This window comes from Cardiocondyla obscurior, linkage group LG04 (assembly GCF_019399895.1).
Source record: "Cardiocondyla obscurior isolate alpha-2009 linkage group LG04, Cobs3.1, whole genome shotgun sequence".
NCBI lineage: Eukaryota > Metazoa > Arthropoda > Insecta > Hymenoptera > Formicidae > Cardiocondyla > Cardiocondyla obscurior.
Genome location: NC_091867.1, coordinates 9,959,009 through 9,971,248, shown reverse-complemented (window position 1 = coordinate 9,971,248; position 12,240 = coordinate 9,959,009). Strand labels below are relative to the sequence as shown.

The 12,240-nt window shown below is 45.7% G+C and overlaps 1 protein-coding gene across 3 annotated transcripts in view; it reads left to right on the top strand.

Moving 5' to 3' along the window:
- The first annotated feature begins 257 nt into the window (after nt 1-257).
- Nucleotides 258-12,240, top strand: part of Appl (amyloid-beta-like protein) — a 38,847-nt gene continuing 26,864 nt past the window's right edge. For 2 of the 3 annotated variants that reach the window (XM_070655218.1, XM_070655217.1), the window contains exon 1: nt 259-630. In XM_070655218.1, coding sequence (XP_070511319.1) covers nt 571-630 — 60 coding nt within the window. In that variant the 5' untranslated portion in view covers nt 259-570. Of the gene's footprint in view, nt 631-12,240 lie in introns of all 3 variants that reach the window. The other variant, XM_070655219.1, reaches the window with a different exon arrangement.

Below are 12,240 nucleotides of genomic sequence, written 5' to 3'. Positions count from 1 at the left end.
TTGAAATCCTCGCGGCGGCTCGCGCACTAATTGCCTAATCGGATGGCCGAAAGTCGCGCGGAGGCCGCGAGCGTTTCGCGCATCGTTTGAACCCGCGGCGTTCCCGCCACGTTATCGACTGAACGTGGCGCGCGTGCGGACGAGCGCGCGCAGCCTGCGGTCAGTCGCGCCGTGATTGGCCGGCGGGTTGGTGGACGGACAGCGTACCGGCCGACGCGCGCCGCCATCTTGCCGTCGCGGCGAGCTAGTGAGCGACCCACCCAGCGGCGGCAGGCAGTAGTACGCTGGCGCTCTTCGGTGGTATCTACACAACGGGTGCATTGCGTGCCGCTTGTCGAAGCCTTGCGTATACGGATTACGACGATTTACGAGGACCGTCGCGTTACGCTCCGGGAATTCGCACGAGTTACGACACACGTCGGCCGCTCATCGCGCTCGCGGCCGGGGACGAGTGAGTAGGAGAGGAATCTTGCCCGCGGCGAGAGGAATTGGCGAGACTGTCTACGGAGCCGGACACTCTTTCGACGAGGACCGCGGGACCGTAGGTGGGCTGGCAAGTGGAAGAAGAGGATGAAGGGGATGCTGGCGTTGGCCGCGCTGCTCGGCGTCCTGGCGGTCTGCCGGGTGCAGGTAAGAATCCATATTATTTCTCCAATTTTCTATCCGTCTCTCTCGCTCTATCTCTCTCTTTCCTTCGGTTCGCTCGCTTTCTCTCTCTTTCTTCGTCGCCTCCCCCTCATACTCTTTCTCTTTGTTTTTTTTTTTTTTCTTCCTTCTCTCGTTCACCGGCAGAAGCGGTGAGTCAGAGCGAACTCGAAGGTATCGTCGTCGCTCACTCGCTCACGCGACGCTTTCACCCTTGAGCCAGGGAAATGTCAGGCGCAGCAAGGCGCTCTGACCGCGATCGATGTGCCGCGAACTCGCTTTTTCCTTCACTCCGGAAGCCGACGTGCCGATATTCCGTCGCGATTCCGGCCCGGTGCCATGGCGGCTGTCAAATGGCTCGATCGATGGCCGTAATGCCCCGATCGTCTCGCACCTGCTTAGACTGCTCGTCTTGTAGGAAAAACTTAAGAAAGAAAAGAAAAGAAAAGAAAAAAAAAAAGAGTAACACCCGAGACCCGCGTCTCTTTATCATTAATTACTTCTCGAACTCCGTTCGGACTCGGTAGACACGCCGTGTCTCTCGAGAGAACTATCTCGGTTAATTTTTCACAACCGGCCAGTTCTTGCGGCGGCTATGAGATTTTATTTTATTTTTTTTTTTTTCCCGTCGGTGGTTATGTAAAATCGTGCCCGGCGGACAGTAGCGTGATCGCGAGAAGACACGCTGGAATTGTATCGACGGGAAATTATTTATAGCGGCTGTAACGTGAAAAACGCGATGTACGTAAAATGCGGTTTTGCGGTCTAATCGAAGCCTCGTATTTTTCGTTTTTTTTTCCCCCCCCCCCTTTTTTTTCGGAGCCGCGGGTCCTCGAAACGGAGTTTCGACGGCACGCGCACGACGTTCGTCATCGATGGAAAGTTTAACACGCCTGCCTTCCTCCGCGCGCGCGCGCGCGTGTGTGTTCATGTGGAGGCAGGCATCCAATGTGGGTGGCGAGAGGCCGTGGGCCGTGTAAAGAAGCGACTCGCAGCAGTCCTCGATACCGATCGATTTTACTCTCTTCGCGTTGCACGTCTCTTTTTTTATCATTATTTCATAGCGATTTATTCGAGGCTGAGAGCGCTCGTTGCAGCGAGCTTTTAATATAAAAACGCCTTTTATGTCATATGTTGTCTGCATCGGTATTGCTCTTTGCGCAAAAATCGGACGCTACGTTTATGCGCGTGTGTGTGAAAGAGAGAAAGAGATAGAGAGAGATTAAATTAAAAAGAAGAAAAAATAGATTCAGAAAATTATCAAACCGCAAGAGCGCATAAATTAACGACATATAAACGAGAAACGAAAGAGCGAAACTTTTAACTTCAAATGAGAAAGAGAAGTATTTTTACGGTAGTTAACGTAGAGTATCTGAATTCAGCGTATTTTCAGTTTGCCGGGTGAATAAAATTACGCGATTTTCTAGCGTGAGAGTGCATTGTACAGTTAACCTTCGATATAAGATTTGCGGATTGTAGTTTCTCGAAGTATGTTAACTTTACACTGGTTGGAAATAAAACTGGAGAGAACCGCGCGAGGAAAGAAAGAGAGAGAGAGTGAAAAAGTGGCAAAAGTCAGTAAACGACCACTGTACGAATGATAGCATTCATTATTTGATTTCCAATAATGGGGGAGAAGAGACCGGGTGGGGTCAATTTCACTCAGCTGAGAGTCTCGATTTATTGATACGAAATTCATTTACTTTTTTTTTTCTACCCGCTGTGGCCCCCTGACCGCCCGGCGTAACGACACTCTGTTAATGTCATCCCATTACCGCCGACAATAATTAACAGTGCTTCACGTAACAATAATGTAGTCCCGAAAGTGGCCAGTCGCATGTAACGCCCGATAAAACATCGCATAAACGCCGATGTAACAAACGGTGTCCGCGGCTGCATCGCCGTCCCAATCGATCCCTTATAATTCGAAAATGATCTGCACCCGCGAACGCGGTCGTCGACCATTACGTTGCGTAGAGGGGGGGAAGGGGGGGGAGAGGGAGAGAGGAAAGAGAGGAGTAACGCGTTAATTGCACGTCTGGCGTAATGAAACCGCGATTCGAAGGTGCGGAGGAAGCGTTTTTACCCTCCCCGCGCGGCCAGCATTTGTCGTCCCACACGCAGGGTTTTAATTAGTGGCGAGTCGCTTAATTATTTTGAGAATCGAGTAAGGCCCTCGTGTTTCCGCTCGCTTTAACACCGGCGACCACCGGCGATTAAACCGCGACGCGACAATAATGCCGTGCCGCGGCTCTGCGCAGTTTTCGTACCTAAACGCATTTTAGCAAAAAAAAATAGTCACCCCGCCGATGTTGAACTCGCTCAGTGGGCTGCGTCGTTAATTTACGGAGGCGTTTCGACGATATTAATCATATCCCGGCGAAAGTTCGGGGGTTTTGTCGCGCGATATAGAATTCAATGTGGGCGTTCCAATAACGGCGATAATATTAATAATAGTTAATGAATTAACAATAGCGACATTGTCGCGTGAATTTTTAACCGCTCATTGACGAGGCGCGTATTAATTTAATGCGAGATAACAATGCAAATAGCACTGGGTAAGGCCCGGCGCGGACGCCCCGGTCCTCGCGCGTCGGCGCCATAAATTAACGCGGCCGGCCGAAAACTGGAAATTAATTTACGGAAATTTCGGGTTTGTCACGCCGCGTATAATTCGTGCATGGGCGTTCCGATGACGGCATTAGCGATATTAACTCACGAAAATTTAGAACCGCGCCGTCATTCGGCGCCCCGTATCTTCCCCGCGCAATAAATAATTATATCGCTCCCGCGCGCTATCGACGTCATCGACTTCCTTCATTTAATCACAGGGCGAAATCCATTCTCTCGATTTTATCACTCCGCGCGGCGGTGGTGAGATTTTTCCGATACACCGGCGTCGCGCCGCGTCGCACCGCCGTTTAATCCCGGGCCCCGGCCATTTAAAAGCGTCATTCAAATCAGTCACGAGGCAAAAGTGATCGTCATCGCATTAATATCTCGTTTATGCCTGGAGGTGTCACGCCCGTTTCGCGCACGCAGTCATGCGTGCATACGACTTGTTATATCGACGCGTACTCCGTATCGCCGTAAACAAGCCTTTTGTTATCCCTTGTGTGGGACTAGTGTGCCGGGCACTTTTCTTCTTCATTTTTACGATGTTTCGCACTTCGATAAACACGGCTGTGGTTTTGCATTTTTTTTCTTTAATTTAATTTTTTTTTTTTATTTATATGTTTGTAGGTGCTTTGTAGATTTTTTACGGTTTTCATGTCTGATCATTCATATTTAATTACGTATAAAGTTTAATAAAAGAACTTAAGATTTTTTTATATTTTTTTAAGAAAAATGTAGGTCCGTGGAAGGAATTTTAAATCGCTTGTGTATCGATCGGCAAAGACGCATCTCCGCTTGATTTAGAACTCTAATATACATACGTGCCAAATGGCCAATGTTACGTAACAGGAGTTTTCACGAAAGTGCATAACGGCAGATGAACTGCGGCGTGCACGTGTCGCACATGATTAGCATTTTGGTATCCACCTTCCGGTAATCTCGTTGGAACCGTATAAAAATAGAAAAAATTTAGTTCGACATACCAAGGCGATTTTATAACGCGGATAAGACAGATAAGATTACAGAGAATAATATTAATTTGTCGTATCTCGGCGCAGCTATAAATATCGCACTGTTATCGACTATTTAATATTAATCAGCGCTGATTTAAAAAAAAGAAAGAAAGAGAAAGAAATTTAGCAACACTTCATCACTCACCTCTTGCTTCGCATCTCGTAAACATTTTCATAAACGTTAGATTTTTCGTACCGCGAGCTTTATGTATACGAAGCCTTTTCCGAGGAAAAAATTAATTTCCCGCGAATATATGAACCGCCGTCTTTTTTATCTTGAGCGAAATTAACATATAAATGATTACTAACGCGCAGAATCGGGGAGGGAGTGGAAGAACCGGCAAGGGTAGAAACTCACCGAAAATATTCGCGAGCATGTGCTTTTTCAAAGCGACCGCTTTTGACAGCTTTTCGCTTGCACGTACCGCGGAAAACTGGCAACAGAACGTAAAATAAAACAATGCGAACCGAACGGCGGGGCGGGGAGGAGAAGGGGGGAAAAAAAATTTCACGTAAATCACAAATACGACTAAATGCGTGCTTCCTATCGACATGCGGAAACGAGACGTGAGATGTAAGCGCACGGATGATGAATTTTTGCGTACGCGCACGAGAAATATGCGCTCAATCTGTCCGGTCACGCGACAGATAAAGGATCGCGGATCGCGTTCTCGTTTCGAGTTATTTTCCGCTTCGGGAAAAAGGAGCTGGGTTCATTTTCATTTTTAATTTCCGTCACGAGTGTGGCATGAAAGGTCAATATTTTTCGACGTGAAAAGCCAATTTTTTTCAACACGAATAGCAAATCCGTTCCTAGGAGAAATAGCGGCGCGGTCCGCTTTTATACGATTTTTCAATTATTCGCGTGAATTTTTATTGAAAAAAAAGAAAGAAAGAAAGAAAAAGAAAAAAAAATGTTTCTCATTGACAATGATATTTTTTTTTAATTAACGCGATTCTTACTTACCGAAAGCGCCGCGACGTTTATCTGTATAAGGCGCGCGTGAAAAGTCGGGGTTACAAAGTAAAACTTCATCAAGCTACTTAGCCCGTAACAGCCTCTGTAATTTTTCTACTCCCAGTCAAAGAAACGGGAGATACCGCTCGCGCTGCGTTCGCGTGATTCATTCCGCACACGTATAATTTATTTCGGCCTGGTGCGCTCCGCGCGGCGCATAATTTATTCCCGCGTACAATTTCATCCCGAACCTGGAAAATTACCGTGCGGCGAGCAGGGAGCTTCAATTCCGGGAGGGGAAAAGGTTGTTTTGTTATTTCTTTTCGTTCCTTTTTTATCATCGAACTCGCGGAGCATCCCGAGATGCATCGCGAGAGGTCCGCGGTTCGCCACGATTTGCGAAAGCAATAAAGAACCGAGTCGCGCGGGGAAATCGGCGCTGATTGCGCGGTAATTTATTCATCGGCGCCGTGATTGCGCTCGGAATTTATTAATTATTTGCGATCCCACGCGCGCACGCCGCCGCACCACGTGACTTGTACCGTCACGCGTTTTCTCGCTAATTGCGCGCTGATCTAATAACGACTAACTCTCCCTCCCCCCCCGGTCACGGCGGCGCGACAACGAATCCCCCGAAGCTGAGCGAAAAATCGGCTGCCGCCGGGCGCGATTGGTCGGCCGGTGAAAGCGAAGTGAAAATCATAATTGCTTAGTCCCTTCAATCTGTCCCGAGCCGATCCAATATCCGCTAGCCGAAATTATCGTCGTGATATACCCTACAGATTGAATGTATAACAGACCCGACGCGAAAAATCCAACGTCGTTAAGAGGGATTATTGGCTCGAAAGTAAAAACAGTCGATTTTTCTTCGTAGTTTGTGGAAAAAAGAAAAAAAAAGTGCATGCTTGTAAGAACATACATGTATATCTTAAGATGACGATTTGAAAAATTGGACGTGGCGAAATATGGCGTTACATTGTACTCGGAACTTTAAACGCATTTATTTTATTTTCTTTTATTTTTATTTTTATTTTTTTCCTTCTATCGAGAGAATATTTTTCACAACGACGACCACCGTTAAGTTAGAACGACCTCATGAATCGATCCGTTCCCGCTTGTAGCTGCACATTTGAAACATAAAATAAAATACAGACGCGAATCGCTATATTTCCTTTCCGACGATCCACGTCGAGGTAGATATTTTATAGGCGGAAGAGATAACTGATCCCTAATTTAATTCCGATAACGAAGGCTAAAGTAAAGCTACGCTGTTAGCAAGATCCCTTCAAATTTGTACCGAGTTAATGACGTGAATATATTCATAATTTATCGAAGCGAAGCCTGAAAAGCTTGCGTTTCACTTCGGGGGGGAAGGGAGAAACTTTTGAAAACGTAATAGACACCGCGAAAACAGTATCTCGTTAAAATTCAAAGGAAATCGCCGTCGATGCGCGTCGGCATTTAACTAATAAACGCGTTTGTCGCGCGGCCCGATCTTTTTATCATCGCTTTATCGCCCGACCGTTTCCGCGACGAGCGAGGTGCGCCGGCGATTATACGCCGTCTGCCATCGACGATTTCAATTTTAAACTTTCGCCCTGCCGCGCCGTTCATTCGTACACCGGGCGCGAGAAAACGCGGAACTGCTCTCGCAATCGCGGACGTAATCCGCGGCGCAAACGTTTACGGATCCCGGCACGTCCATAGGTGTAGCGATGTAATTTCTGCGCGTTACGGCCAAAGGGAGGGCCACCAAAGGAAGACAGCAAATCCGCGTTAAGCGTTCCGCAACGAGTTCCTGAAATCGGCTGAAATAGCTTTTAATGCGTTTCTTTGACCGAGACTCTTGCGCGTGCAGCCGTGATTAATCGGCCCGGATTACGAGGGAACTGGTAAAAAAAAAAAAAAAGAGAAATAAAATTAAAAAAAAAAAATAAAACATATTTTATGGTCAGAAGGAATTATTTATGGAATCGCTACGAGCGACGTTAAATGAAAGATCTCGCTTTTATAACGCCTTCTAAAAGCCGCGAAGCATATCGTACCGAACGCGAAATGCGTTGCACGGATATTTGCGGAAAGAGAGATTTACGAAAGGTTTTCTTTGCCAATTCCGACGTTTCTTTATGGCGAATTTAACACGCCTTGACGCAGCAATTACGGGATAATATTATCGAGAAATGGATTGCCGTGGTCTTCCACGTTTTCGCAGCTCGCGCGGTAGACGGGACTCTGTGAATTATCGCGGGAGATCCGGCGACAGGTTCGAGTGACTAACGTCATTTGCCAATGATAAGCGGGATTCGATCGCGGCTGGTTCGCGATATCCACCGTGCAGCTTGACGAAAACTTGCAAAAGGATCGCCCCAGCGTGCGCGGGTTTAAGTAGATTTCAAGGTTCATCTACGCGCGTAACGCGTCGACGTACGTGCACCGTCGTTATCTGCTCGACGAAGTTCGCTTAATCCCTTTAACGTGTCTCCTTCGGAAAGACCGTCGTCCTGTCGGCTTAAGGTACTATTCGCGCAGTGCAGGTCGCGACTTATTGCGTAGCCTGGCTAGCTGTCGCCAGCTAATTCTTTAAGGCCATTAACGAAGCTGCGCTAATAAATCGTAGGAACGACCGGTCGCCTCGGCGAGCCGATTCCGCGAGCAGGAACGAAGGAGCGTAGTTTATTTAAAAAGGCCGAGTCGATACTTTAGAGTCGAAGGAATCCGAGAGACGAGGGCGGATTGATCGAATCCTGAAACGTGGCAGCTAATTTGGTTCTTCCATTTGTTTTTTTTTAATTTTTTTATTTTATTTTATTTTTATTTTTTTTTGTTTTCGCGTTTTTTGAGAAAAATGTTTTGGTATTCGGGAAAATAGTTTATTGCTTGATAATCTGCCAGGGAAATAAACTAATAAGCTGGTGATATGCAAATCGTTCATCCTCGATCAAACTCGACAGACGTAGACCGATGTAGGGATCTTACGTCTGTTGCAGAACATTGAAACAATTTTATGAATAATTTTACTCGCACAAATAGGACCCAGTGACGTTTAAACATTTAATTTTCTCAATATCGAGCTTGATTTTCACGTCAGTCGTTCCGTAATTCCATTTGTATATTTACCTTATCGCGTCATTATTTTTTCAATCTTATTTCGCTCGCAAATGAAAAGCACTGCCGTACGCTGATTTTATTAAACTGCTCGAAGAGTGCATAATTTATTCGCGAAGCTAAATACACCACGTTTGTTGTAATTACTTTCACCTCCTTTCCACTCAACGCGTCTCTTCACCTCTACATATACATATAATATACACCTACTTGCCAGGTATTATTTCCGCGCTATCCTTTTTTTTTTTATTCTTTCTCTTTTTCTCCTTCGTTACACCATCACATCTCTGCTCGCCGATTTTCCTACCTTTTTTTTTCTTTTTTTTTTTCTTTTTTTTTTTTTTTTTTTTTCTCCCAAGAAATCAGCTTTATGACTTCCGTTCTGTATTCCTGTTTTTCTTTCCTCGATACATTATTACTTTGAGTACTCGATTCCGTAAGTCTGTCGCGTGTAATGTAGTTGCGTGCGCCAGAAGCTCCTTAAGTTCTTCTCTGCGGTCAGATTCGCCGTAAATGCATTAAAACAAATCCTGTTAAACGCAGTATCTTACATAAAACGTATAAGCAGCCGTTGTCGCGGCCGCGATCAACGTTCGCCAAAGAAACGCTAATTAGAATCATATCCACCGAGCGCAAAGCGCGCGCGTTAAGAATTCAGCCGTGCAGCGCAATATTTTTCACGGGATTTTTTTTTTCTTTCTTCTTTTTATTTGCTTCTTTTTTTCTTCCCCCTTTGCCCGCCTTTGCCCTCGGAAAGTGAAAAAGCGCGGGTTTCCCAGAATTTCGTCGGCATTCCGCTCTTTTTCTCCATCGCCGCTGAAAGTCGAATGCGAAGGAAAATTGCGAGCTTCCTTCCGGCACGTAGCTGGCACGCCGCAGGTTCAAAGTCGCGAAAGAAGAACGGAACTGGCAAGGTGACACGCGATTGTCTACCTTTTTCGCGCCGCATTATCACGCCGGGGAGACAATGTCGCTGTAATTACCGCATACCACGGTGCCCGGGCATGTAATACGCAACCAACACCAGCGCGACAAAATTGGATCTTGGGGTGGAAAAATATTGCCGGCATTTCAGATCGGGAATTCGTTTTCTTCGCGACGCTGCGTTTACTCCGGCTCGATACTTGGAGACATTTCCGATGGCTGCCGTAAAAATCTTCGGTGCTTATATGAAATCTTCGCCGGCGGAGCGCGCGCGACATACCGAATATTAATATCGTCGATCTTATTGCGCTGCTGCATTGTATTTCAGCCGTCGTGAAAAGTACATGAGCTACGGAACGGCGCATAATTTCCCGCGGCGAAACGAGCCGGCCCCGCGCTGCAGTCCGTATTCCTGTAAATAGCCGGTTCTGGGTTTTAATTATTTGCGGTCGGCGTTGTAGCCAAACAACGGCCGCAGTTTCTACGAGCGCACGAAACATATGTGTACGCTATATTTGCCGTGATCGATGAATAACTAGAGCAAAACAGAACACGCCACGACAGAGATTACAATCGACCGTTTCTATAGTTGATCGATATAAGCTGGCGCGTGTGTGTACGTGCAATCTTACGTTACGTGCGGCTACGAAGTGACCGCGAGAAATGGCGCATGCATCAGACTTTACGCGGAATAATTAAAATTGACGAGGTTACGGATATATTTCGCGCAAACTTATAAATCGTTAGCGCGAGTAAACGTATTTATTTAGCTAAAGAATAACATTTCGCGGTTAAGTAAAAGTAGCGGCGGTTCGGGAACGAATGGATATTTTATTCTAGGATCCGTTCTTTCGTTTGTGTAAAGACTATGTTCGAAAACCGGTGGTTATGTCAGAAATAATGTACGGCTCGTTCAAATGCGATGTAAAAGCGTCGTGGAGGCGTGGTTGGTTTGCATGCAGTTGCAACACACGTCGGCAGATGTGTGTCGCGATCTTTGTCTAGCTCGCGTCTTTCTCGGCGCGGTAATCGTCGCGATTCTTCAAACAGGATCGTCGGTGCCTGTTAGCTCGTATAATCATTCGTTACGTCATGAGAAAAGCGCGCGCGCGACAACGCCTGTTAACGCGTCGTGAGAATCATTTGCGATCGGGACATCTACGTCTTCGCTTTCATCAGTCGCCGTGCGAACGCACGTGACGTAATTGTAATATCATTGATCCCGTTTCCGGAGGTGCGTAGACTGCACGGAACGATGCATGCTTGATTTCGAAATATTTTCACGACTCAGGTTTTCAAAGATGCTGTCGTAGATTTGCTAAAATTTTTGTTTTGTTTTTGTTTTTTCCCAATATTTGCATCGAGCAGTTAAGTTATTATTCAATCAATTTTATTTGATTTTAGTCCATTTTATTTTATTATTCCTCCGTTCGTTCTTTCTACTTATATTATTTCGGATTTTCGTGATATTTCATATATATAGGTACACGCTTGAAAATTTTACCTTAATTTTACTACGTGTAACTTAATCACGTAGATTCGTATTTGTTTGCTTTTAAAGGATAATTCCGTGATATAGGTACGTAATTCCACGACATATGAAAGCCATATTTTGCTTCTTTTTTAATTTAAATTTAGTATTTTATTTTTGCACTTAAATTTTATTCGGAATTAATATTATATAAATTTTTTTTCGTCAAAATTCTAAAATATAAAAAAAAATTTACCTTAAAAAGAGAAGATTAACTGTTAAGAGATCCGTTAAATGAATTCGAAAATATCTGTAATTCCATCCAGTTTTTAATACGGCGTGAGATAAATGGGTGTACGGATTCTCGTTGTGAGTAATTGAACTGCGTTCGATACCGACGTATTTCCCGAGAAATATACGTTATTATCACTGTCATTCTTCATGAACAGAACGCTTTGTTAGCTTGGCAGAGTAAACGTTTTAATCCTTCAGCAACAGCGTGATTTGCACTGACATAAGTACCGATATTACCAACTCTAGTTTTTTTTTCCCGTTTTCCCTTCTTTTTTTCTCGTACAACGTTTTTGCCACATAAATCTGTATTCGGCGAAGAACGCGAACAGGGATTTCTTCTCCTTTTTCTCTTTCTCGCGTATTAAAACGTTGTTTTCTGTTTAAAAAAAAGGGTCGTTCTATGAGATTACCGCGGGGTTAATAACCGCGGTGATTACCGGCCGCGGAAATCGCCAAGTGCACGCGGTGCAGCCACGGCGGGGTCAAACACCCCGCCATGGCGTATTCTTCCATGAAATGGGTCGCACGTTTTCTTCGTTCTCTCTCTTTATTTTTCTCTTCTTTCCCTCCGGTTGCCGCCGGAAAAATCGAAGCCCGCGATAAGAAGCCCCGCGTCGTGGACCGCGGAGGAAAGCGACGGCGGAAGAAGGCCGTGCGGATTGCCGGAAAGGGTTGGATCCCTAATAACGATCGAAAAAAAAAGAAAAAAAAATAAGAAACTAAATTAGAAAAAAAAAACGGCCCGACCGATTCGGTTCTATCTCGCGACGCGGATATATCGCTATTAGATTATTGCCTCGCCGCCTGCATTATTTACGCGGATCCGCGTAAATCCTCGGGTACTCAACGGCAACTGTATCGGCTGCGCCTGAAAAATATATTCACAGCGTCTCGGCTTCAAAGTGAGCTTGAATCCCGCGATCCAAAGTCCTTCTGATACACAACGCCGCTCGATTATGGATGCGACACGTTTAAACATCGTCGTCGAATCGGGGAAACGGCGGGTAACCGCGAGCTACTCGGTTCAAGAACGATGTCTCTCTCAGATTATTGCGGAATTGCGTTAAGGCTCCTCCCGAATTCCTATCGCGATATGTCAGATTGTGGCTTCGCAGGTGAAAAATGCGCGCGCCGAAAGTTTATTCTTGCCCCGGCCACCGTCAAATGGAAAGAGAGAAACGAGATTTAGGTGGCAACGTACTTCGGGGTCGCGT